Source organism: Mya arenaria, chromosome 13 (genome assembly GCF_026914265.1).
Source record: "Mya arenaria isolate MELC-2E11 chromosome 13, ASM2691426v1".
Lineage (NCBI taxonomy): Eukaryota > Metazoa > Mollusca > Bivalvia > Myida > Myidae > Mya > Mya arenaria.
Genome location: NC_069134.1, coordinates 60,498,632 through 60,526,541, shown reverse-complemented (window position 1 = coordinate 60,526,541; position 27,910 = coordinate 60,498,632). Strand labels below are relative to the sequence as shown.

Sequence of the window (27,910 nt, the reverse complement as noted above, 5' to 3'; positions counted from 1 at the left end):
AGTGGAAACAAGGAATTTATTTATTTTGGCCAAACTTGCAATGGCGGACATTTTCAAGTGAATTTACAAGTAAAATATGTCTTACCATTCAATAAATACATCGCCAGCTCTAATATGCCATAAGATGTGCAATATAGCTGCGATAATCTTATGTTTTGATTATCCGAAACAGAGTATCCGGGATATCCAAAATTTTATGTAGATTTGCAAAACAAGACAACTGAGCTTCGGTACAACATCTAGATTTATCCAACAACAGACGATATTGTTACAGTTATTATCAGATTATCCATTAAACACCACAAACAGTTTTAGAAAACGAAATATTCCTGATACACTTTCCACAAATCGTCTGAATCCGGCATTCTTGGACCGGAAGTAACAGGTAAGGTTACATTCAACCATTACGGTAAAAAGATTGCCTAGTTCTATAGATATGTAAGGGAAGTCGTTGAAACACGTTTAACCGTTACACTGATAGTAGGATACAAATGTAAGCGAACAGCTACTATCTGTATGTTAAGTTGTAATAGTATCCGTTATAATTATTGTACAGTATGATGAAAAGAATACATGGTAGTGCGAGAAGTAGGAAGATGGGTTTGCCAAATTAAAAAAAAAACAGTTCCCCTTGGGGATTTTTTTGTCGTTATGTAGAATTTTGCGATTAAAAGGAAAATTTTCATTTTAAAAAGACATGTTGGATTTTCTGGTTATAACCCTCTGACCTATTCCTACGATAGTTTTTTTTTTGGTTGTTTGGGATGTATATAGTATGCTTATAATATTAGACAAACTCAGGAAATATTTGGTCCAATTTTGACTTAGTTTAGCTTTCGGTTTCCACCACCAGGCATAGGTAAAAGTATTATTTTAGGGTCACTTTAACCAAACAATAAGGTGAAGTTGTACTGTGAGCAAAACCTTAAATCTTAATACTAGTGTTTTTGTTAATAGGGAGGTTGCGAACAACAACTTGTACGGGTACGTGTTCATGGTGAATACCGTACATTGTTCAACTTTAGAATGACTATTTTTATAATTTTAGCTAGGGGAAAGTGATCCATGCTATTGTCAGCAAACCTACACGTTCAACTTTAATGTCAAATTTCGCAAAGGACGTTTTAACCAAACTGCAAGTACATGTACTATTATATACGTCTAGACTGTAGCTACATGTATAAGTGCAGGTACATGTATATGTAGAAACATGTATAAGTGCATGTACATGTATGCGTAGATATGTATAAGTGAATGTATGTGTAGCTACATGTTTAACTGCTGGTATTTGTAGCTACATGTATAAGTTCATGTATACATTTTGTTTTGCAACTGGTCTATTATTAAACATGTAAACACAACTAAGTCATTCATTTTTAAATAATTTATTTCTCATCACATCATAAATTCAAATATTGCACCTTTGAATGACAGTCACAGCCCAAACAGTAAATTTGAAACAAAATCATAGCAATGCCCATTTAATTATAAAAGAATTTCAGAACAAAACTATAACACTGTTAGCACTCATGATCTGATTTCATGAACAATCTTAATTCCCTTAAAACAGGATAACTCACTATTTTCCCTCCAATAAAAAATTCAGTACTTTTCTCCGTTTAAAGAGATTGATGAGTTTTAAATATGAAAATATTTAAAGAATTTCATGATATACTTAATTTTGGTTGAAAAAAATCAGCTTTATGCTGGTCATTTGACTAAAAGAAATATGATACATAAACCCGTTACATTCAGACACTATGAGAAATTTGAATCTGGCCCAAATATGTGGATAGTTATTAAGTGAAACAAGCCTAAAAAGGTTATTTCATTAAGATTAGTTTCTTACTTAATCTATATTTTATAAAATAAGAATAAGTTTATTGCGATTATCATAATGATAATTTCCCTTCAAAGTCCAAAATCTATTTAGAATGTAAATTGAACACAAAGAATACCCAAACAAAAATATTCATCTTAGCTTAATCCAGAAATAAAGGACTTTGGATGTTTTGAGACATAAGAATCTTGTGCATGTAGACCCTTATAATCATAAAACATTCACTCTCATCAGCTTACAACGATAAAATAATAATCAGAATGGTTAGTTTGATTAATCATAATTAAAACTGAAAATATGCATGTAAAAGATCAGTTGCCAAATTTTGTTTCTAACTGATTTTCATGAATGATAGGAAATGATATTTAGTCAATCAGAATTTTGACCTTTGCTTTTAAAAAACTACCCTAATTGGTTGTCAAGTACATCAAAAGAGCTATTTTTGCGTTAAAACACTTGTCATTGGCAAAAAATCCTAGTTTTATCTTAAACATTCAAATAAAAGTTCTTATATGATTTAACTACCAGAATAGCTTTAAAAAAATCTATTATCAACCACTTTGAGTCCAAATGATCAACTTTTGACAATGTATTTTTTCACTATGGTCTGTTACTGATAACAAAGTATTGAAACAACCTTTCATTAACCCTTAAGCTACTGATGGCGATTTTAAAGGCTTTGCAAACAGCTTGGAACCAGACCAGACGCCGAGTAACTCGGTCAATATATCCCCAAAGTTTTAAGTAAATTGAAAGAAATTTAGAATAAACCAGACGACTTTTTTGAGCAGACGACAATTTACCCAGCATGCAAAGGGTTAAAGCACTTGAGCCATTGAGTGTTCAGGCCCATGCCTCTGCCAAGGGAATCGCTGAACATATTCACATTTTATCATTTAAAAGAGATCTGACAACCAAAACATCCATTGAAGATGCACTCTTATTCCCAAGTAAGATTTACCATAATTAAAAATATTGTTTTAACAGTCCTTAAATATGATTAAATGTCGAAAACAATGGTTCTTATAAAGGATACCGAATTAAATTTGAAAGAAATGTGAATAAAACAGGGTATTTCTACCTTAAAAATGTATAGTAGATCACAGTAAATCTTTTAGCATTCACCAATCATTTAATATTTTTGCGCTTTCCGCTGTTAAATACACAGTTGCAATCTTGCTTTCAGTAATTAATATTTTCCATAATTGCATTATTTAGTAAGTAGTTGAAGGTTTATCACTCAAAATTGATGTTTGTTATACATGTTTATGTATTGATTTTGAATAAGAGTGTCACTTTAAGCAGATTATAAGACCACCAGATTTCTATTTTAAGAGTGACGAAAACAACCGTAAAGTTACAATTTACTCATCAATTTGTTTTATCAAGTGAGTAATTTAGAAGCTCAAGCATATGCATTGGCTTATATAAAGGCATTTGCGTGGCATTGCACATTGAACACTTCGCTGAGCCAAGCCTGCTGACTTAATCATTTAGAAGGCTAATTACTAGTCAATATGACTTGGTAAAATATTTCTTTTTTTTCCGTTAGTGGCATTATATGGCTTTAAATATACATGTATTTGAGCTCATTTATACTTTATCTTTAAATAACTTAATAACGATATCTTTAGAAAAAATATTCAATAACATAAATTATATAAGTGTCACACTACAGGAATGACTCACTAAATATGCTCCATTTACCAACAACTACTTCTTATAAACATCGACATAAACAGTAGGTCATAGAATATAATTAACAGTAATAATATTTATTATAGTAGTTTTAATTTCTTAGATTGATTCATCCCAGGATTTGATAAGTTCTTCACACGACAATTAATGTAGGCACTAGGGTTACAGTACACATGGTACCACGGGAATCCAATGAAAGCCAACTGTTTAATCTCATATCTAGTTAACATAACTCTCTTTTCTTTAACACACACTTGTAAATGCTTCAGTTGCACCACTGACATTTAACATAGGTGAACAAACTTCTGTATCTGGCATTGACGGCATTCTCATCATGAAACATTGCCTGTAGTCTTTTGATCCAGGTCCTGAACACCACTGTTAAGCATAGTATAGTTCAAGATAAAGTCAATCACCATGGAAAGTTGTTCACAGTTTCATTATATATGTCAATAAATTTAAAAATAGGGTCAAAGCCTGTTATCCTTTGTCTCATTTACACAGAGTTCTGGATACTTAATGTCAAACACTGTGGGATATTGTTCACTGTTTCATGTTGATGTCAATAAATATAAAAACAGGGCTTATGCCTATAATATTTCGTCTCATTTACATAGAGTTCCGGATACTTAATGTCAAATACTGGGGGGTTGTTCACTGTCCAAATGCGCTCATCACTATTTAACACTGTCAAATTAACAGCGCCACTAACTATACAACTTCTAGTCTAGTACACATATAGTTCTGGATACTGAATATCGAACACTGTGGGCGGTTGTTCTCCGTTGCGACGTAACGTCCCTGGACTTTCGGAGCCCTGTGTTACCATTGACAGAATCTCATTCAGCTTGTTATGGAAAAGGTTAGACTGAAAAATAAAAGTTTTTCACAGCTTTTGGGATTATTCTACTAATGTCACAGTAAAATTAACACAAGAGTACACAAAGTCTTTTAAGTGTAAGATTTATCATTAAAATGTTAGAAACTTTTAAGTATGTTAAGAAAGAAACATTTTGCCAGTCCTAACATTTCATTTCAGGGATTACAACAGTCCAAAGACCCAATTCGTTAACATTTTTAGTTTGAAGCCATAAATAGGGTTGAGGGGCTTCAAAGACCCATAAGCCCTGCATCCATAAAATGATTCCCAGGCTTGCTCAAATTCTTGATCCAATATAGCAGTCATTGTTGAAAATGTTAGATTCCAAGCGCGAGTGTAATAAGGTTTGTTCACCTGAAAGTCTAATTTTGAGACTTATTTAATGGCACTACAGTACAGAGAAAAGTTGTGAATCAAGGTTTGTCTAGCCTGATGGCATGAACATGAACCTGACCATTACCTTCGCCTCAGATCATGCAACTAACTTCTGGAAGGCTATTTAGAGAAAAGTTGCGAGTTAACTAAGGTTTGTCTAGACTATTGGCATGAACGAGAACCTGACCATTACCTTTGCCTCTGATCGTGCAACTATCTCCTCGAACGGGGCAGTCTGGAATGTGTGGATTATCTCGAATCGGCGTTTCTCCTCTTCCTCCTTGCCTATCAAACTATCAGCAGCTGGAATCAAGAAGTTTTCGATCAATATCAAAATCCATCTTAAAAACATTAGTATTAAATGTATGGTAATGGTGCTGTCTGAAATGTGACAACTATCTCATATCGATATTGTACCTCTTTCTTCTTTGAATTTGACAAAGGATTGTAAATCACACAAGACAAAATTTAGGTAATTTCTATAATAAAAGGGAGATAACTCTCAAGTGACCAGAGCAATATGGCTTATTACTCCACCTGTCTGAGATATTATGCCCATGTACATTCTGACCAAATTTGGTCATGATTGGACAAAAGCTTCTAATACTTGACGCTGTTCGCCTGTACGCTGCTGGTAACAACTATAAAAAACTGTGATTTCTTCCAGCCAAATAGACAAACTAAATCATTTTAAACTTTAAAAATGTCTTAGTTACTAGTACATATATGACAACACTGAGAAAACTTTTCAAATTTTCTTCAAGTTTTATTTTGCATGGAAAAAGGCCTCAAATCAAAATTTCTAAGTTTCCTTTTTCGGAGGGGACAAATTCCTTCATATGATAAAGTTGCAGGATACCAAAATAAATATGTCCTCATAATTTCTAAAAAATAAAGTACCTATTAAATCAAGATTGAAAAAAAATGGTTCTTCAATATGTGAAACAAACAATGAAGATCGCATGAAAGGCAATATAACATCATTATTACTGTATATTTGCTCAATTGCCATGCATTTTCAAATGAGTTAAATGACTGGCATACAAAACATCCTTTTATACTCACCAAGTAATTTCTTCAAAGATTCAACAGTGACTTCCTCTTTTTCGTGTCTCTGAAACAATGACCATCGGAAAATAATAAAAAATATTACAGTAGTGGCCATTACATAAGGAATTTATTAAACAAGTTTACTAAAATTTTAAAAAGATGAGCCAAACGTGATCTAAAATTGTTTGAAGTCAGTCTTAAACAACATACTTTCAATAAAAGATTATGGCAAAATTATGGCTAAATCACTATCAATAGTCAAAGATTTTGACCTTTTTTATTGATTTTCATTTTGAATACTAGTAGTTAAGTTCAACAACACCAGTATATAACTATATTACATTAAACAATTAGAAGCACCACTTACTCTGCCAGGATGGGGCGATGTCTCTGGGCTATCGAAATCCAGGGCAATAGAGTTGATGTCACTAATAATGCTCCTGCTGCTTTCCATATCAGCAACACCTGATAAATATATAAACACAGCTTTAAGTACAACTAAAATGGCCAGTTTAAAGTGATGGCTCCAATTTCTCAAAACTTTTTAAGCCTAAAAGGTTTAAGTAGCTTATTTCTGTTCACCAAAATACTTAAATTTAATTTTGATAAATGAAAAATGGCTTATAACTATTATCATAAAGAGAATACCAATTTAAAGTATACAATCTTTCAAAGAAGTAAATGATAGGCATATAATAGAAAAATAAATAGTGCGCTTAGCTTAATTCTGTTAATAGGACTTTCGAGAAATTTGAACTAGGCTCCAATATCTCATTTCTCAAACTCATCTTCATCTCATTTTTATCTCGTTTTACCACATAAGAGAACAATATTCAAAATCCTTTATTTCGTCACCTTAGTGAAATAAATTAATAACTGCATATAGAAATATAAGCAGATATTGAGTTATTACACTTAGGTGACAATTTTTAATCTTTACAAAAGTGCAATTTGTCATAGAATGTGTTTTAAAAAAACAACATTTGTCAATATTCATAAGAATAAAATCAACAGCATAAAATGCCAGGGATGTAATTGACCAGACAGCGGAAGGGCTGAAACCATCTTAGCTATGCGATTCTGCGGCCCCTTTAACCTCCCGCAAAAAAGTGGCGACAACTTTTTAGAACCCTGAGGGAACCCTGATTCGGCAGCGCTTTAAGGGAGTAAAATAGGGTGAAGCCCCCTATGACACTTTAAGTTTTAAAATTATGTTGACAAAGAACAGTTTTCCTTTCCGAATTTCGGCAGCGCTTTAAGGGAGTAAAAAAAGGTGAAGCACCCTATATCCCTTTAAGTTTTAAAATTATGTTGACAAAGAACAGTTTTTCCTTACCAAATGGTTTCTGCGTAAATGGGGTAGCTAGGCGTCCTGTGTCTATTTCTTCTTTAGCCAACATATCTGAGATCTGCTCTTGTTGGAACAGCCACCCACTTTGTATCACCTCTGTCTCTGGGTAACTTAAATATCAGAAACAAATAAACATACATTAAAGGGACACTTTCCTGGTATGTAATATGCACTTTTTACAGAATCCTTATTTTATTACAAAATAAAGTTCGGCAAGTCATTAGGAGTGTTTAAACTAAGATACTGATTTGGAACCCTCCAACAAATGTTGAATTATGCTCAAAAAATGCCTTTGAAGTCCATGAGTTTGAAATGGTTTACAAACACATTGCAATGAAAGGCTTTTCATGATTGGTTGATTGACATTATAATTAAACTCAGTTTATTTGAGACACTCACTTCGAATAACAGCTGAAATACTTGACCTTATAATATTTTTGTTGTTTACTAATTGATAAAATGACCCCATTAAAGATGCACTCTTACTCCCAAATAAGATTTACCACGATTTGATATTCCAAAAAGAATTGATAAATGTCGAAAACAATGGTTCTTATGAAGGATACCAAGTTTAATTTGAAAGAAATTAGCATAAAACATGTTATTTCTACCTTATGAGACTATAGTAGAACACAATAAATCTTTTAGCATTCACCAATCATTTAATATTTTTGGCGCTTTCTGCTATTAAATACATGGTTACAATCTTGTTATCAGTAATTTATATTTTCCATAATTGTATTATTTAGTAAGAATTAAAGATTTATCAGTCAAAATTGATGTTTGTTACACATGTGTATACATGTATTGATTTTGAATTAGAGTGTCACTTTAAAATTAGCAATCTATTGTAAGCAAGTAACCCTTTAACTACCTGGTAGGTCTATTTTTCCTGTTGAAAGCAAATTCTGGCAGCAAGTGTTCCGCCTTTTGCTTCCGTTGGTCTAAGACCTGAATAGGAATGTATATAAAGGCATTTTACAATAGACACAATTAAAGCCATATTTTTCCTGTTTGAAACATGAACTCAAGGAACAATACAGATTTGAAAAAAATCGCAACATGTTTAAAAAAAAAGAAGGTTTTCCTGTGGCATGTATCTTAGCCTAATTTTGTTTGGGGAAGGAAATGAATTTGTATGCATGTTTAAATCTAGATATCCTCACACATAATACGGAGCATAAGCTTGTAGGATGTGTTTTCATTCAAAAAAGGGGCATAACTCAACAAATATACAAGTCAGATTTATTGGCCTTGCTGTACATGTGCCTATTGTCAATGACCGTATGTGTAGTATCAATAATACAATGAAAACTAGAGCTGTCACAGAAGTGACGAATACCCCCAAATGCCGCCTGGACACAGGAATGGCAAACCATTCCTTTGAAAAGAGGCCATAACTCCAAGGTTACTGCAAACTGCATCTTCTTTTATCATGCATGTACTGTTTTATTTAAATATGTTGAGTAATTTAGAAGTTACACTGCTGACAAGAAAAACTAGCCTTTCATGAGTTATCGTCCGGAAACTGTTTTTCTATTTTTAGTAATAGTGACCTTGACCTTGGCCCCAGCAGCCCCGATATCAAACTTGACCTGTATCTTCTGATGTTACACCTGTGTACCAAAAATTGTTCAAATCTGTCTAGCCTTTCATGAGTTATCGTCCGGAAACCGTTTTTCTATTTTTAGTAACCGTGACCTTGACCTTGGCCCCACCAGCCCCAATATCAAACTTGACCTGTATCTTCTAATGTTACACCTGTGTACCAAAAATTGTTCAAATCTGTAAGCCTTTCATGATTTATCATCCGGAAACCGTTTTTCTATTTTTAGTAACAGTGACCTTGACCTTGGCCCCACCAGCCCCAATATCGAACTTGAGCTGTATCTTCTGATGTTACACCTGTGTACCAAAAATTGTTCAAATCTGTCAGGCCTTTCATGAGTTATCGTCCGGAAACCGTTTTTCTATTTTTAGTAACAGTGACCTTGACCTTGGCCCCACCAGCCCCAATATCGAACTTGACCTATATCTTCTGATGTTACACCTGTGTACCAAACTGTATCTTCTGATGTTACACCTGTGTACCAAAAATTGTTCAAATCTGTCTAGCCTTTCATGAGTTATTGTCCGAAAACTGTTTTTCTATTTTTAGTAACAATGACCTTGACCTTGGCCCCACCAGCCCCAATATCGAACTTGACCTGTATCTTCTGATGTTACACCTGTGTACCAAAAATTGTTCAAATCTGTCTAGCCTTTCATGAGTTATCGTCCGGAAACCGTTTTTCTATTTTTAGTAACAACTAGACAAAGCTGTATAATTTTTGCCTATTTTAACTTATTCAGGGGCCATAATTGGAGACATGATCATGTGATTCCAACCACAATCACAGGGGCAAATGTTCTCACCATGGCTAAAAGTTTGAAAAAGATTCATTCAAAAATGACGAAGGAGTAGGACGAACAAAACTAATTTTACCCAATTTAACTCATTAAGGGGCCACAACTCCACTCAGGATCATGTGACTCCCATCAAATTCATGGAGGCAAAGGTTTACATCATGGCCATTAATATTTGAAAGTTTGAAAAAGATTTGCTCAATAGCTTCAAAGAAGAATCCTGGACAAAGCTAATTTTGCCCAATTTAACTCATTAAGGGGCCACAACTCCACTCAGGATCATGCGACTCTGACCAAATCCACGGAGGCACAGGTTTACATCATGGTCATTAATATTTGAAAGTTTGAAAAAGATTTGTTCAATAACGACAAAGATGAATCCCGGACAAAACTAGGTTGTTTGCCCTGGCCTTAGTTATGGTATCACTAGAATGCACAAGGCAATACATTTATTTCCCACCAAATTCATGTAGGCAAAGGTTTACATCATGGCTATTAATATTTGAAAGTTTGAAAAAGATTTGTTCAATAGCTTCAAAGAAGAATCCTGGACAAAGCTAATTTTGCCCAATTTAACTCATTAAGGGGCCACAACTCCACTCAGGATCATGCGATTCCGACCAAATCCACGGAGGCACAGGTTTACATCATGGTCATTAATATTTGAAAGTTTGAAAAAGATACGTTCAATAACGACAAAGATGAATCCCGGACAAAGCTAATTTTGCCCAATTTAACTCATTAAGGGGCCACAACTCCACTCAGGATCATGCGAATCCCGGACAAAAAAAAGACGGACGGACAGACGGACAGACGGACAGACAGACAGACAGACAGACGGACAGACGGACAACCCGATTCCAGTATACCCCCCCAAACTTTGTTTTGGGGGGTATAATTACAGGGACAAGCCCAGTAGTCGGAAATTCAAAAATAAATCCGGTTAAGGGGCACAAGGCAAAGCCAAAGTCACAATAACCTATAGACACACACATTTAAATTTTCATTTGAACACCTTTACCAGTTTTGTAGTTTGGGCTAAGGTTCAAGTTCTTGCACCTCAATGTTGAGAACTATGCCGCCGACAATGACACTAAGTCTATGACAAAACTTCTTTCTTTGAAAATCAGACAAGTTAAAAAGAATTGATGATATAAACTTCCTCCATATCTCACCTCTAGAGAATACTGATGAAGCGCTGGTATTTCGCAGATTTGGGCCAGTAGACACATGAAACCGCCGACCAGTGCATGTATAGCACACTTGTGGGTCAGAGGTAGGCTCAAGTTGTTAGAGGAGATATTCTGAAATGTAACATTGTCTTCTGTAACATTAACACTGTAGGGTTTTAGCTGAACGGTGAATGGAAGGGTGCTGCACACTGTCCTTTTTCAGTAGCACCCTTCTGCCCTCATCGAGACCAGCATGGACACCCTTCTGCCTTCATAGAATAAAATACTCATTACTGTCGAATATTTCTTTTGTATGGTTTAAAACTTAATATAATAAGATTACAAATACATACACACTTTACATATCTGGCTGTTGAAACCTTATATAACTTCAATTAAACACAACTTCTAACATTTCCTGCCAAATTCATAATGTTCAAGTTCTTCATAGCCCAATTCAATGTGCCCTTTTTACCTTTAGCACTTTTTTTAAACCTGACTTTAGCCCACTGGCACCGGATTTTCAAACTCAAACATTTTATTATTATTTATATTGATCTTGTTATTGGTTGTATTGTGTCAGCAGGTCCCGTAAAATATAGATCAACATTTTAGAAAGTGTTAGTTTATTATATTTTAAATATATTGGTGCCAGAAGTGTTTCAATTTTTACGTTTTAAAGTGATTTCAAGTGGTTGATCTTTTCCCGCGTTATTGTGACGTCATTTGAAAAAAATGTTTCCGGTTATATTCGGGTCGTTCTATTTACAGAATGGGTAAGAACGGATTACTGAAAGGTTTTCTTAAATGAAATAAAGTAGATTTTTAACAATTCATGAATGAAATAATGACTTATTGGTGTAAATATAAGGAATAAATTGCGGGGTTGATGTCATTATCGGGGATATGAACGCAATTGGGTTGGTCAAAGTACGCGTGAAGTCCTTCGGACTCCACACACATTGACCAACCCAATTGCGTTCATACCCCGATAATGACATCAACCCCGCAATTCATTCCTCTTGTATACATGTACCTCCCTGATTGAAGATGGTAACTGTGTTATCGGTAACTCATTTAACTGTGTTATCATTGTGAATTTCTGCAGAGAGTCAGTCATACAAGATCTAACACAATGTCTTGACTATCACTGTTGCCAGATATAAGGGACATGTTACCCGGTACTGTAAAGGGCCTTGAAGCAAATACCTATAAAAACCATCATTACATACCTGAATATCGAGAGCCAGTCCTTCTAGGTTAGCCACAAAGTCCCGAAACTCCGATAAGAGCCATCGCATAACGCCTCAATAACTGAAAACTAATGTTCTAACATACATGCATATCGAGAGCCAGTCATACTAGGTCAGCCACGATGTCCCGACACCCCATCTCCTTGGTGATAAGAGCCATCTTATAAAGCCTCAATTACTGAATACTAATGTTATGATCTAACATACCTACATATCAAGAGCTGGTCTTACAAGATCAGCCATGATGTCCCGACAGCCCATCTTGACAGTGATAAGGGCCAATGTTCAGCATAGCAGCTTGAAGCAATTACCTTGAACACCATCACACATACCTGCATATCGAGAGCCAGTCGAACCAGGTCAGCCACGATGTCCCGACACCCCATCTCAGCGGTGATAAGGGCCATTGTACAGAACAGCGCCTCGAAATTGTCCACCTTGTTACTCTCCAGCTTAACATTCTCACACAGGTACCAGTAGATCTGCATCCCGTACTGTAACAATTAACATGCATCCAGCATGTGTAAAATAAAGCATTTATTTGGAAATCTAAAGGCTATTTCTTATTTTTCAAAAATCTAACTGAGGACTAATACTTCTTACACATTTCAATATTTCTTTATTTTCTTTAATTATTATTCACAGTCAACGCATATTTTTTTATATCACTAATACTGATATCATTTACTAGTATTAAAATACAAATTGTACAAAAAATCAGTATCACCAAGGCATAAAATCAATAGATACCGGTATTATTTGATTCACTGTTTATAGGTGTATGGAATACATGTATAAATCTTGATCATGTGACCAAATTTACCCAATCAAATTGTGTAATTTATGTAGAAGGTATTATATAACAAGAGGCCCAAAAGGGCCTATGCTCTACTGGCATGGCTTTTGTGGCCATATCAATCCAGAGAATGTATGTATGGGTAAAAGGCAACAGACATATAGTTTATGTTTTGTGTTTGGGTTACCTGAAAACGTAGCACGTTCAACATCTGAGCCCAGAAAGTATTGTAAGCAGATTAGTTGCATGAACTACTTTAATATGTGCCAAGTAAAAGTCATCTGACAAAAAAAAAATGCTTTCAAAACTGTACTCATAGTAAAATTTTCTGTAGTTTTAAAAGTTAAAAAAAGTTGGTCAAAAGGTCAAAGTCAAGGGCATCCTAGGACAACATTGATCAATTTGAACAAACATTCACAATCAATTGTGCTGAGATGGATGCACGAACACACAAAAAGATTTTCAAACCTTTCCAGATTTATGTTTACCAAACCTGTGAACCCTGGGTGTGGCCAGTAATGACACCAGGTGCATAACTTAAACATTCACAACCAATTTTGTTAAGATGAATGCGCAAACTACAGAACTTAAAGCTAAAAAATGGCCTTTGGGCTTTCAACAAGAACAAGGCAGAGTAATTCACAAAATCAACTGCAGAAGCAAAAAGCAAATTGTCTCTCAAAATCCTAGACTTGCAAATTGTCTCCCTTAACTCTAGACTTGAATTAACATATACATGTAAACTTGGCTAAAAATAGAATTCGCTCATGCAGACCTGGCTAAAAATAGAAAGCATTTCTTTAAAACTTTCATGGCCCATAATCTAGGCATTCATGGGCGGATCTTGCTGGTTTTCGAAAGGAACCAAGCTCTAATGGATATCTAGATACTGTACAAGTTTCATCGAGATATAATCAAAACTGAAGACTGTATCCTGTTCACAACCAATTGTTTACACAATAGCTTTTTTTTATACTATCAAGGGCCATAATCTAGGCATGCATGGGCGGATCTGGCTGGTTTTCGAAAGGAACCGAGCTCTAATGGATATCTAGATACTGTACAAGTTTCATCGAGATACAATCAAAACTGAAGACTGTATCGTGTTCACAAGCAATTGTTTACAGACGCACGACCGCACGGACGCACATACTACGTACACATTACCATCGCATAAGCTCTTCTACCCTTTGGCCAGTAGAGCTAAAAATTATGCAGACATTCTTTTCTTAAATGTGGAGTGTACCTTTTTAAATAAGATTAAGCATACCTTTTAAATAAAGAGGTAGCGCAGCTTTAAATTAGAGAAGAAGCGTAACTTTTTGATTTAAGATGAAACATACCTTTTCATCAAGAGAAAGCATACCTTTTTAGTAAGGATAAAGAATAATCTTTTAAATAAATACGGAGGAAGTGTATCTGTTTAATCAAGAGGAAGCGTACCTTTTTAATAAAGAGTGTATCAGATCTGGAAACCTTTTCCAGTGTAATGCCAGCTTTGGATATATCCTTCATTACTCTGCAATAAAGAGCAATATTAAAATAGAATTTCTCATAATTAACCATAAGAGAATGGAATCTACAGGGACAAGCCCAGAAGCCAGAATATAACTGAGATCCTGTTTAAAGGAACAATGATCAAGGCCAAAACAACACATAACTTTCTATAGAGCATTATTCAATAAAAAAACAGCCAAAAATAGGTTTATCACAAAGTTCATTGACATTTTACTACAGTACTGAAAACAAAATGGCTGTGCCGCTGGGGAAACATGTTTTGCAGGCAGAGCTACAGATATTTTTTATTCCTTTTATATTATCTCATAAAACTCAATGGAGATGATTCGAAAATCACACATAATCACCTAACTATTACATGCAAAGCAATATAAAACTTCAGACATACAGTAAAAAATCAAAATAAACTCTTCAAACTTGAGACTTACACAACATGTTTGAATTTTTGTGAGTTTTCGTGTCTGTCTATGAGTGTGTGCAGGATCTCTTGAACGATGATTCTCATGCCCGCCTCCTCGAACAGCGACATACGTAACAATGGCTGGAGGAACTCTTGGGGAAACGCGTTGGACATGTTCACTGTCTTGTACTTAGTGGCGACCTGGGAATGAGATGTCAAACTTAAACAACAAATGAGTAAGAGAGCACATACCAGTAAAAAAAGTTGATCTGGGACATTTAATTCCCTTCTTTTATGATACTTTCCTACCGAGTATATCAATATCTAAAACTACCTTTATTTCTTTGCTATGATTCAAAGTAAGGTATACAAACGGGTTCAAAATCAAGTTCAACAAAGCCACCAATAAATTATTTAAGCCTACGGTAATGTATTTCTTTCAAATCAATTTCAGCATTTATACACTGACATTTGAAATAACTGATACTGAAGTCACTGACATCAACTGAGATAACGCTGTCATCCAGGGTATCCCATTTTGGCAGGTAAAATGGTCCACCAGAACGGATATGATTATGGAGATCCCATGACTCTTTTATCTAAGGATATAAATTCTAAACTGTCTTACCTTCAGTAAAGTCTTTAGGAGCATCGTCTGCAGCTGAGCATCCATATGTACCCTGAGAATGGTATAAGAAATATTATCAACATACAATATCTAAAATCTCATCCCAAAATGGCATGCTTCATGGTGGGAATGTCTCATAAACAAATGTCCCTTTGGCTTAAAATTTTATTTAAGTTAAACTTGGGGATGTGACTGGGTCAAGCCATAATGCAGCCATTATAGGGGGCATGCAGACCTTTTATAATTTCATTAACAACATGTCTTATAAACATGTGTATGGCCAATTACCATTAGAATAAGAGTTTTAGTTAAACATTGCCTTAAGATCTCTTACCATACATGCCATATCCCCCGGCGGGGAGAAAAATCCCCGAAATTTCGATCCATCCCCCGGTCTCCCGGCGGGAGATAAAAATCCCCCGGAATTAAAAATTTTAGAAATTTTACATTAGGCAATAATGACAAAGTGAAACCACAGTATGTGAGTGTAACTGAATGTACAAATCCACAAGGGTGAAATGCCAAAAGGAAACTTTTACAACAAGTGATCAATTAATTTGTAGTAATTATCAAAGGCAAAGAAATATTACTATTTTGGAAGGAAGAAATTAATAATATTAATTCTATTCTCTTATTGTCTGAAAGTCATCAAAGCTGATAGAATTAAGCACAATTTTTTAAAAGGCTTTGGAGGAAGGTAAATTTACTTTAATTGTCTCGAAAACATGTTTTTGCAATGACATCTTTTGTTCTGCAAGTGCATTACAGTATGACATGACAGTGTATCATAAGAATATGATAAATCATGACATAAAATAATTCTGTATAATGAAAAAGTTAGGAGGTTTTCAAAGCAAACTATATGTGAATACATTTTTTCGTACTTGCGTCTAAAAATACTTTAATATTTCGCCAACTTAGACCTGCTAAAAAAATCCCCCTGAATACAACCAAAATCCCCCTGAATTTTCAGCCTTTTGAACAAATCCCCCTGAATGGTCTCCAGAAAATATGGCATGTATGCTTACTGAATGTTTCATTTGGAAAATTAAACTAGCTGTGTTTTACATGACCAATAGATTAACAAGTTTGAATCAGTGATCGTACGACACATTGCTCGATTAGACAGTCCCAGCATTCCTTACATTTCTAGTACATGTATATTTATTCTACATGTTGTTTGTTTATTCAAAAATTCTATTTTTAGAAAAGATAACATTCTATTTTTAGAAAGATGACATATAACCTGCACAATGGGCTGGTTGTTCAGTTATAATCCTAATAACATCAACATCATAAAGTTTCTGATCATAACTGCTCTGGAAGTTTTATAGATACACTTGTGATCTGCCATAATTCTAACAAATTTTGAAACAACTGTTTCAGCTGTACTTGTTTATTTCTAAATATGTGAAAACATCATCAAATATTTCACATTTAAAAGATGTTGTGAATGACATTACCCCGTAACAACTTAAATAAAGCTCTGAACAATTGACCCAATGTAATCATAAATAGCTTTCATGTAGATAAATAACACACGCAAAATAGGAAGTGTTTCACAATGAAAGCGTTACAGGTAAATTACTTTGGGGGTTGATGTGTGTTTTTTCCGGAAAAACATGATAATGGATACATTTCTAGAATTGTCAATTTGACTTTTACTACATTTGTTAAAGAATTGTTTTCATAAGCTCCAAACAAGCTTTCATGTTAAATTATATGCTGCATGGGTTAGACAGACTTATGTACTATAAGAGGACCTGCTGTTATTCAGTGTGATGTTAAAATCTCCATCATCATACACTTCTGATTAAGGGTTAAAACTACAAAGTACTTACTCATTTGAATTAGAACTGCAAGGGGTTATTTTTTATAAATGAGTTTGGCTAAGATTAGGAACAAATTTCTATATGTGATTGATACATTTAAGGGGTCTGCACCACACAATATTTAAATTAAAGGAGATTTAAAACTGTACTCCCACAGATTAACCATTTTGACGTCTTTTATTATTTTTTGTCTGGAAATGAGGCAATTTTTGCGCAAATATCTGAAAACCAGGGATATAAGACTGCTGACAAAAAAAGATCAGATCTCAGATTTTCATATTTCCGTTCGAAAATAAATGTTGTCAAAACGTTCAATCTATGAGAGTTCAGCTTTAAGAACTTCTCCCATAGATTGGCGCCAATAAGCATTATGCATAACACCAACACACTTATTAAATTAAAAAGAACAACAAAAAACTTCAGAATCATCATCAGAATGTTGATGTTTTCCAAAGTATACCAAGTCAAGTCTATATTTGTTTATTGTTTATAGCTTTTTACCAACATTCCATGGGACCAAAAAAGCATTCATAGGGAAACCCCTTTTAAATTTGGTATTAGTACCTGCACTGCCCGACATATATTGCAGAATTTCTAGTATCACATGATAATACTGCAGCAGTGTGATACTAGAAATTCTGCAATATATACTACATTTTTACCAATATTATCATAGTGCTATTAATAAACATGTAGAATATATTGCAGTATTGCCAACTGAGCATACACTGTCTTCATTCAAATCATGTTACTTATGCAATTCAAAGTCAACAATTTCAAAGATAAGATTTAATCATTTATAGACATTTCATACACGCTACAAGCTTTCAGTGAAGTAGTTTTACTGCTGCTATGATTTACATTACTGACATTCAGTCCAGTAAAACAAAATCCACCAAAAGTTGCTATTTGCCAATCTGTGAGAGAGTTCTTTCAACCTTAACATAAAACGGAATTATTATCTTGAATAACAGTTGAAAGAAGTTTAAAAAAAAACAGATTGCTGCCAAATATAATATTACCTTGGAAATATTATAGTGCTGAATACTAAAACATTACTGTTTTAGTAAAATAACAAGTTCATTGTAATATTTAGCACTGCCATGAAACCCTCGCGTTTTCAGTGAAAAAACAAGACCATTGTAATATTTAGCACTGCCATGATCAAGGATTAATTGTCATAATTATAAAAAAACTTATTTCAATTTAATAGTAATTAACGGGATAACAAAAACCAATACCCATAATCCTCTTCCAGGGCGAACTGCGGGAATTTGGCCATCACAAACATCATGATCTCAATTTTCTGATAGTCTGGTAGATTGTTGGCAAATTGGCCTGAAATATATTACATAGTATCATTTATCATGTTTTTTTGTGGTAAGAATACGTTCAGCTCTGTTATCATTTTATGGCCTTTATGCTTCTTTATTTTGCTAAAGAAATTTTATATTATTATCTATGAAATATAAAAAAACGACTTTCAACTTAAATAAACAGTCTGTCAAACCTTCACTCCACATCCAAAATATTTATATGTTCAACATTAATATTGTTTCACATTTTTTCCGGCAAACAAAGTTGCAATTTTTCAAACAAAATTGTATTTTGAGAAAATTTTGTTCTTGAATTGCTTTTAGGTAGTTTTCTGTGTTGCGTATAAATGGAAGACCGGTTGCTAGTGACAGCTGTACAGTTATGAATAGTGAAACTTCTATTTAAAACAAGGTATGGCATTTGAACTCTTATGTGAAAAAATAAATAAGAAAAAAAAGGCCAAAAACTGAGTATGCATCAATGTGCTTCACTTATCCAAAGCATATATACGGCCAACAAATTTACAAATAGATAAGAAACCCATGAGCCAACCATACATGTTCTTACCTATAGTGTTAATAAGCGCCTCCTCAAATTTCTTCTCCTGCGTGCGTATAGCCTTGTCCTGATTTTTGTTGTCAAGGGAGATACGGAGATGTTTCACTAAGGTATTGAACACGTCCAGCACTGACGGACCTGTAAATATCAACAATTGTATCTTAAAGATCTCTGACTCCCAAATAAGATGTACCACATTTAATACAATAATATGTTTTAATTTACCAAAAAGGATGAATAAATATCGAAAACAATGGTTCTTATGAAGGATACCATGATTAATTTGAAAGAAAGGTGCAGAAAACACGGAATTTCTACCTTATGAAACGATAGTTGGATCACTATAAATGGGGCCATATTGCCAATCAGTCACAAGTCTGAGTTAAGACTCAAGAGGCAAATCTTCATTTCATTGTATTTTTCCTTCTACATAAGTTTTGGTGATGCAATTGGCTGAGTTTAAATACTATTGGATTTTATTTTTAAAACAAAAGAAATAAAGATGATTCTTTGTAATTTAATAAAAGTTATTTTCTGAGACTGAGTCTAAATTAGGGTGTAAGACTGTTCATAATCATGGCTGGACAAACTACTATATCTTTATATTCATACCAACAGATGCTCCAGCCGCTATCAACACAGACTCATATAGGACCTCCACAATAGCTGCCTTAATTTCCGGTGGTGATCGCGTATGTTTGTCAAGGTGTGACATCAGTGCTTGGATCACCACATATGCATATTGTTGCTGAAATCGAATATGCAAAATCTGTAGCTGAATGACTTTATTATGTTTACCATTTTTGTGATCCTGGTATCAATAGCGGTCATCTGCTAGATGTTCAAACTGCCTACCAATAAGGGTTCTCCCGCTGGTCATGACCAACCTGGCTACCAAATTTCATGGACTTCAATCATTGAACGGAAACTGATTGTCAGCTCAAGGTCACCATGACTTTTGACCCACTAACCATAATATTAAATGTTCATTTGCTGTTTATGACTAACCAGCAAACCAACCAAGTTTAATTTCCTTGGCCAAATTGGTCTTCTATTATAGATAGCAAACAGTTTTTAGCTCAATGTAACCTTTGACCCACTGACCTCAAAATAAACTAGGTTCATCTGCTGGTCATGACTAACCTACCTACCAAATTTGAGGTCCCTTGTAAATGATTTGAAACCGTGGCGATAGCATGACAGACAGACAGATGGAAAGACAGTCTGTTTACAATATGCCACCCTTCGGGGACATAAATTGTAATTTTAAAAACTTTACTTCAACTGGACTTTAAAATAGAATAAAATTTGAATCACTTCAGCATCAATAACGTCACTTAATACATCATCATCACATTTGTTTTACCACTATAAAATAATGTCTGACCAATCACAAGTGTTTTTGTATTACAGAGGTGTTTCGCAGATGCCTTCATCAGATTATGAATTGAATTGAAAGGAGTTAGGATAAACCTTCCATCAAAGGAAGAGCACTAGAAGTGAAAATATATAGGTTTGAAACACAAAGATTACTTTACTTTATATGTGTAATATTTTACACACAAACCTGCACTGAATACATGACGATTTTAAAACATCTGGTCACAAACGTATTGGGGGTCCACAATGAATGGTTGTCCATGTGCCTGTAACAAAAAGAGCAATTGAGTGCTTTTCCTCTAAACAAGAATAGTTCACGATGTGTAATCAAACAAACCTCAAGTAAAATGGATTTTGCCAAGAAGTTAATGAACATTCATGCATTACTAGCATGTTAATCTATTTTCCACAATATATTTTGTAGAGTAAATGTAGCATGGGTTCTGATGATACTTTAGTAAATGATCATATACAATATAATTTGACTAAAATGATGTTTTAAGGCTTTTTTGACCCACAGAATGCTATTGCCTTATGTGTGTTATGTTTCATATGAAAATTTGAAAACATTTTCAAATAATGGCAAACATATAGTTTTGAACAACATGTTTGACTGGGATACCAACAACAATAGTAAATATGTCAACGTACAAAAGAATTGGTCTAAGGACAGGTTTAAGGTTGTTGTATGATGCACGACAAATGAGATCTCTGAACACGGTTTCTGCGACCTGAGCTGGGTGTTCCTCTTCACGTGGGCTCTCCACTTCCACTGGCGGGAAACTGGAATTATACAGCAGGTGAAGCATTCAACAGATGGAAACTAAAAATATGTAACTAGAAGCAGGCAACAGATTGAAACTGGAAATATACAGCGTGAAAGCAGTCAGCAGCCGGAAACAAGAGATATTCAGCAGGAAATCAGGTAACAGCTGAAACTTGAAATATTCAGCAGGAAACCAGGTAATAACTGAAACAATAAATATACATCAGGAAAGCAGGTAACAGCTGAATTTTGCAATATATAGCAGGAAAACAGTTACAGCTGAAACCTGGAAATAAACAACAGGAAACCAGGTAACAGCCTGAATTGGAAATATACAGCAGGAAACCAGGTAACAGCTAGAAACTGGAAATATACAGCGGAAAGTCAGGTAACATCTGGAATAGGAAATTATACAGCAGTCAGGTTAGAACTTAAACAGATTATTAACAGCAGGACACTAGGTAACAGCTGGAAACTGGAAATAAACAGCAGGATGTCAAGTTAAAGCTGGAAGCTAAATAAATACAGCTGAAAACCAGGTTAACAGCTGGAAACTGGAAATATACAGCGGGAAGTCAGAAAACAGCTGGAAAACTTGAATCATACATCAAGAAACCAGGTAACAGCTTGAAATATACAGATTATGCAGACATTAGACTATTATTATTTTAAACAAATACAGTCTATCGACATTGGATGTTCAATGTACAATAGACCAGTTTGTCATATTATTGAAAGAATCAATAAAATATATAAAAGGTAAAAAGAATACCCATGTTAAATAATATTCTCATATATTATTTTCAAGATGCTTAGATCCAATAATTGTAAAACAAATGTTGCACATCAAATGCCAACATATTTTTTCTTAATTCAAACAAGAGCCATAACTTGATAATTATTTAAGCCAGAGTTATAGCCCTTAGTAACTATTTAAGTTAAGGCAATGGAATGCACGCAGGCATCGTTGCATCCAATTACACTAAGACTATGACATTGGCCTACATTTTTTCTTAAAAATAACAGACAAATATTCCCATGTTCAAAACATCAGTTTCAATGTATCTAGGAAGTATGGTGCTCACCTTGGGTCATGCATGTTATAGAGGAGAGAGGGAACAATCTTGTCCATATGGATTGGCTCCCAAATGTTCACCTGGAGCTCGTCTGTAATCGTCTTCCTTACAACTCCCTGTATTCCCTTTAATCCAGCAGTCCGAATCCTGCAGGGGAGTAGAGACGCACATTATTTTTTAAAAGCTCAAATACTAACATCTCCCTTGTCTTTTGTATAGAGAAAAATTTCATCCAAATTAAATAATTATATCCGCTAGAATTGATGAAACCCTAGAGTACATGTAGATGATACGCGCAGCAGGAAAAAATAGTGAAAAGGTTTAAAAAAGGGTAATAAAAACTCAAAAATATGTTTAAGAATGTAGGGTAAACGACTTTCCAAAACTTAATATAGTCTTCTGGTATAATTTGCAGGCAATAATCTAAATAATATTCTGGGGCGATTAGCTACATACTATCTGTCGTTAACATTGGTACACGATATTGTCTATGCTTACTTGCATCTGTCAGCCTCATTCTCCTCCGAGCTATGACACATGGCACTGAATTTTGACACAAAGAAATCGTAGCGGCGATGATATGAAGGAGTGTCCTCTTCGATATTGGCATATTTTACAAACTGGAAAGAAAAGAAAAAAAATGGGTGAGACAATATATTCACAAAGCAAACCCATGGCAAGTTGACATTATGAATATGAGAAGAGGACTACAGGCGAATTACAGCATAAGGTTTAAGGTTGCTGCATCCTGTCCTTTTTTTTTGGTAGTTTGTTAACAAATATTTCTTCATGGATTTAAATGATTAAGATAATGAAATATTTCTTCAAAGAATTAAATGAAAGCGGTTGTTTCGGTGTAAGATATATTTCACTGAGTGAGCACAAGAAGCTGTATTTCATCGACATGTATGTGGCGTATACTTTTGATGTTCACAATGTAAAACATATTTGAGATCTTACACTCAAACAAGTCATTTTTCTTTTTATAATATGCCTTAAATGGATTTAAAACCACAGTTTATTGAAGTTTTTCAGAATATTGGGCTAAATTGTAAGCGAATGTAGTCTAATTTCTAAAAAAATGATGTTGAAATTGTGCCCCAGCCCTGTGCATGTTGACTGATAAATCTCTATAAACCACTAGAAAGCATATGATAAATTGCTATATTCCAACAACAGGTGAAGTATGGGGAAAAGAGCCCTGAAAAACTGAACATAAAGAGACAAACAGATAGTGTGCTGAGGACCTTTAGCTCAACCTCATACACCAGAGGAGTTTATGCACCATCTTGAGAAAACTTTCTACCAATAGATTTAGTGAGTAGTTATGAAACTATAGTCTAGACCAAAAAAATATTGTGTGTGGTTTTGGTTACATCTTGTCCAGAAACAGGTAGGCTAGGCAAGCTTTCTTCTTTGTTTTATTATTTTCTTTATTAGGCTATACTTAAGAAGGTTATTCTCATCAAAGGGGAATGGTGCTAAAGTAATCTTCAGGCTTTTAGAGTACACAAACTACCTAAAATAAGGAAGACCTACTTCACAGGTTGGGTCAATACCCGACATAACCGAACCAGAAGGTCTTTTTTTAGGCCTTAATAGACTTACGGAAAGTGTGCCGAGGACTTGGAGTTCCAGCTCATCACACTCGAGAAGTTTCTGCACCATCTTGAGGAAGCTTTCAACAAACAGGTTGAGTGAGTAGTCGTGACATGACACAAGCAGCTGGTCAAGGGCGTCCATTGCTATCTTCACCAGGCTGGAAATGAACAAATTAGTTTTTACATTTCACCATCACCTTGCTCTCATGTATATGGATAATGAACTTTACTTCAGGTTTGAAGCCTACAGTTATCTTGACTTTTACAACATGACATCACAACTAAACAAGTATGGGATCTAACATGCTACCAAAGATTCTTATTAAGTGGACAAGTAAGAGCATTCAAATCATGAATACCAAGTATTCATGACTTAAAGAGAATTTAAACTACAAGATAACCCTATTTTATTTAGTACTTGTCAACTGATTTCATCGCCATTATTAACAATTTTTGGAACAGGAACTATGGTGACAGTGTATGCAATATTTTTTCTTTCTTCTTTTATAGATATAACTGTAAGCAATATACGTGATTCTGCGCCGGTAAACATCACGGCTCAGTTTGGATGCCAGATATTCTCCAATGCGGTCTAGTTTCTCCGGGGAAGACAGGGCGTAAAATGTCAACTTGTCCATGTTGTTCTTTACTAGGCCATCCTGAAGTATTTTGAATGTAATTTTAAATGCAAGTAAAAAGATCATGAAAGAAGATGATGATTTTTTAAACAATTCTTTGACTTTCTAGATTATTCCTAATCTATACAAATGTTTTTAATTGAAAGAAATTCATCAACCTTCAACTACACAATAATTTACAAAGCATTAGATTCTGAACACTATTTATCAGAAATTCTTTATGTCTTTGATTTCATACCTTGAATTCACCTTCCCTTACTTTTGTTCTAAAGATTTTCTGACTCCATCCAGTTGTACTCAACAAAATAACACAAAATAACAATTTGATGATTTAGGATAAATATGCACCCTTTGGATAAACAATGAGCTGATTGTTCAGAAATGAAATTGTTGTTAACTTTTAATAGTTGATGGTGCGCTCATCTATTTGAATGAAACAAGTACAGCTGAAACAGCTGTCTCAAAGCTTGATTCAAATACTGCAGATCACTTGTGTTTCTATTAAACTTCCAGAGCAGTTAAAAAGTTAACAACAAGTACAACTTTATCTAAGCTCTGGACAATTGGCCTTGTGATTCATCTAACATCTCAGTAATAGTGAATAAATTTTTAATATTTTCAAGTATTTATACATCAATACTACATGAATAATGTACATGTTCTCACCTCAGGGTTTACAGGGAAAATGTCATCCACCAGCCTCTTGTACCGTGGCCTCATAGCCTTGCAACATCCTAGGCAAGCTGAAATACATTTATTCCTTCATATTAAACTATTATGATTGATTCTGACTGGTACCCTTGCCTAAAGTGGTATTGTAGTAAGGTGCAATAATCCCCTACCCTGTCCAGTAGCAGCCTGCTGTGGCTTCTGGGATCAAGACAAATCGGCCCCTTACCAAATCGGCCTACTACCAAATCAGCCCCTAAGACGTTTCGGCCCTGCCATTTCGTCCCCTTAATTAAAATGACTCCATACGTTTTCGGCCCCTTAGTGATTTTCAACAGAGACATTTTGGCCCCTTAATTTTATTTTATTTTTTTATCTTGAGTATAAAGTAAAACATTGTAGGTCGTCTTATAAATGTAAATGAGATCTGTAAATAAGTTGTAAATAACATATTTAAATTTACAAATAGACAAATATGCATGAAAAACAATGATATGGCTGATATAAAAAATATAATTAAAATCTAAATAACTATTAACCCTGATTTTTAATATAAAATGTTAGAAAATCTAAGAAAGTTTATTTGTTATAACTGTTAATTATTAATTGATCATTAAAGACTTCAAAGAAAAATTGTCTTTGAACCATGTGTTCTTTGCAAGGCAAACTGTAAGTGTTGTGGGTGTGAAAAAGACATTCAAAAACCTGTGAATGAATAATTGTCTTTAATTTGTTAATGTTATTTACAGTTGATTGGTATTATTCTGTAAGTGTGAGAATTAGCGGTTGGGAAAGTCGGAACAATCCTTGTAGACGTATTTATAAGCTTGTAAACACAAAGTGTCACAATACCAACGCCTGATACCTCTGTGGAATGACAATTCGCCATAAGACCTTCTGTCTAAAAACACCTTTTAAGCCAGTATGGTTTTGCATACATATTCAATATAAGATTAATAATAGTTTTTTTTCATCCTTACCTGATTTGAATATAAATTACTGAATTTCATAAAATGTATAACTTTCTTTCTATGTGTTTGTTTATTTATTATTAAATTGTAGTTAATAAGAAGATGTACTGTATAATAGTTCTTATATAATATATGTTCTCTTCTATTCATAAATCATTATCCATCTTAAAAGGCATCTGGTGTTTGGTCAAGACTGATGTTAGACAATGGGCATGTCATTATGCATATTATTAGCAACATAGTTGTGTATAATATTTAAAGATTATTTAAAAAAAACAAGTTTAAACATTTCTTCTTCAACTCTATTTCGTTTTATAAAAATATCTCGTGAAGAAATCTTTACATGTTTTCAAGTGTACAGATATTTTCTTTAAATCTTTTTTTATCTATACCTTTGTATGCATGTATACAGTATAGCTTTGTCTATTAAAATAAAAAAAATGAAATTACATGTTTTTTTCTTATATTTAGAAATAAAATAAAAATAAGGGCCGAAACGTCTCGGTAATCAGGGGCCGAAACGTCTATGTGATGGGGATGATTTGGTAAGGGGCCGAAAAGGTAACCGTTTGAGCTAGGGGCCGATTTGGTAAGGGGCAGATTTGTCTGGTAGCCTGGCTTCTTTTAGTACATTAATTAAAATATTTTTTGCATTGATTCTCTGTACTGGCAACAAACACAAGGAAAATGAAAATGTTAAATACTTCAGTTGCCAAAAGGTTCAAATAATGTAGAAGTTAAATAAAACATTAGCAAGTCAATTAAAACTTGTAACTTCAGCCAGACGAAATTGATATAAAATTACCAAAGAAGTGGCATACAGGTATCTAAATACATGCATTTGATACTTTTTGCTTTTAAAATTTTAGCTTTGTCGCTGGCTGAATTAATACGTGAACGACAGTTAAGTCAAAAGTTACATATTAAATGAAATGATGATTAATAAACCGAATACAATAACAAAAATAACAGAAAATGAAAAATGACTTTTGACCAGGGGTAGAAATCCAAATATTTACATTGTGTACTTTAAAACAGATACACATAGACAGCGAAATATCATAAGTCTGTAGTGACAATCTTAAACGTAACGATCCTTACCCATATTCAATGGAAACGAGTATTTATTTCAATCTGACATTTGGTTTCTCAGAGTTACTTCCCTTGACAAATTGGATCAGTCAAAACGGCATTATTGAATCGGTAAGTCACCAAAATACGTTACGGTACAGGCACAGAAAAATGACACTTTCACATTCAATTTATGCTGCATATAATACATGTCCATCAAGAAATTGCATAATATAATACGTCTAACCTGCTACAATCACATTTTAAAATGTATAACTGAATTTCCAAGCTGGCCTTTCATGTTCAATGTACACATACAGTAAGTATATCCAAGTAACTTAGTAAAAATGTTCCTCTTGGATTTCCAAGTCTGTTGATTTGATAACATTACAAAAATAAAACTATGATATATGATATTAAATTTTATCTGAGTTCATTGTCTTTTGATTTGTATATGTATATTGTTTTGCACATGATTGAATTTCCTTATAGTATAAAAATTATTTTACAAAAAAAGTAAATACCATTTCAATCATACAAGCTTAATCCGGACGAAATTTGTAATCTTCATGGCAATAAAGAAAGTGGTCTCGTTTTTGTAAAATCATCATTCTCTCAAAAAATGTCAATAAATGCTGGAGTCCCTCAAGGGTCCGTGTTAGGC

General features: G+C 34.1%; 1 protein-coding gene across 2 annotated transcripts; it reads right to left on the bottom strand.

Annotated features, from left to right (window-relative positions):
* Window positions 1-1,369: 1,369 nt before the first annotated feature.
* LOC128214049 (protein EFR3 homolog B-like) lies at window positions 1,370-27,353 on the bottom strand. Of its 2 annotated transcripts, XM_052920285.1 has the most exons (23): window positions 27,277-27,353; window positions 25,202-25,278; window positions 24,429-24,556; window positions 23,905-24,055; window positions 22,795-22,916; window positions 22,306-22,443; window positions 21,106-21,237; window positions 20,642-20,720; window positions 19,687-19,822; window positions 19,084-19,212; window positions 18,441-18,537; window positions 17,209-17,223; window positions 15,368-15,419; window positions 14,768-14,940; window positions 14,265-14,340; window positions 12,358-12,519; window positions 10,776-10,904; window positions 8,069-8,145; window positions 7,180-7,304; window positions 6,211-6,308; window positions 5,859-5,907; window positions 4,987-5,096; window positions 1,370-4,406 (listed from the first exon to the last, which is right to left on the bottom strand). In XM_052920285.1, the coding sequence occupies exons 1-23, from the start codon at window positions 27,278-27,280 to the stop codon at window positions 4,266-4,268; spliced, it is 2,400 nt and encodes a 799-aa protein (XP_052776245.1). In that variant the 5' UTR covers window positions 27,281-27,353; the 3' UTR covers window positions 1,370-4,265. The 2 variants fall into 2 exon arrangements, with proteins under 2 accessions (XP_052776245.1, XP_052776246.1); XM_052920286.1 differs by lacking the exon at window positions 17,209-17,223.
* Window positions 27,354-27,910: the final 557 nt, after the last annotated feature.

Bases quoted from the DNA above. Each gene is read 5' to 3' on its own strand.
- LOC128214049 (XM_052920285.1), bottom strand. The intron at 19,823-20,641 runs GTTTGTGTGTAA...ATTCGATTTCAG, and splicing joins TCGTCATGTATTCAGTGCAG to CAACAATATGCATATGTGGT. The intron at 5,908-6,210 runs GTAAGTGGTGCT...TCATTGTTTCAG, and splicing joins CATCGCCCCATCCTGGCAGA to AGACACGAAAAAGAGGAAGT.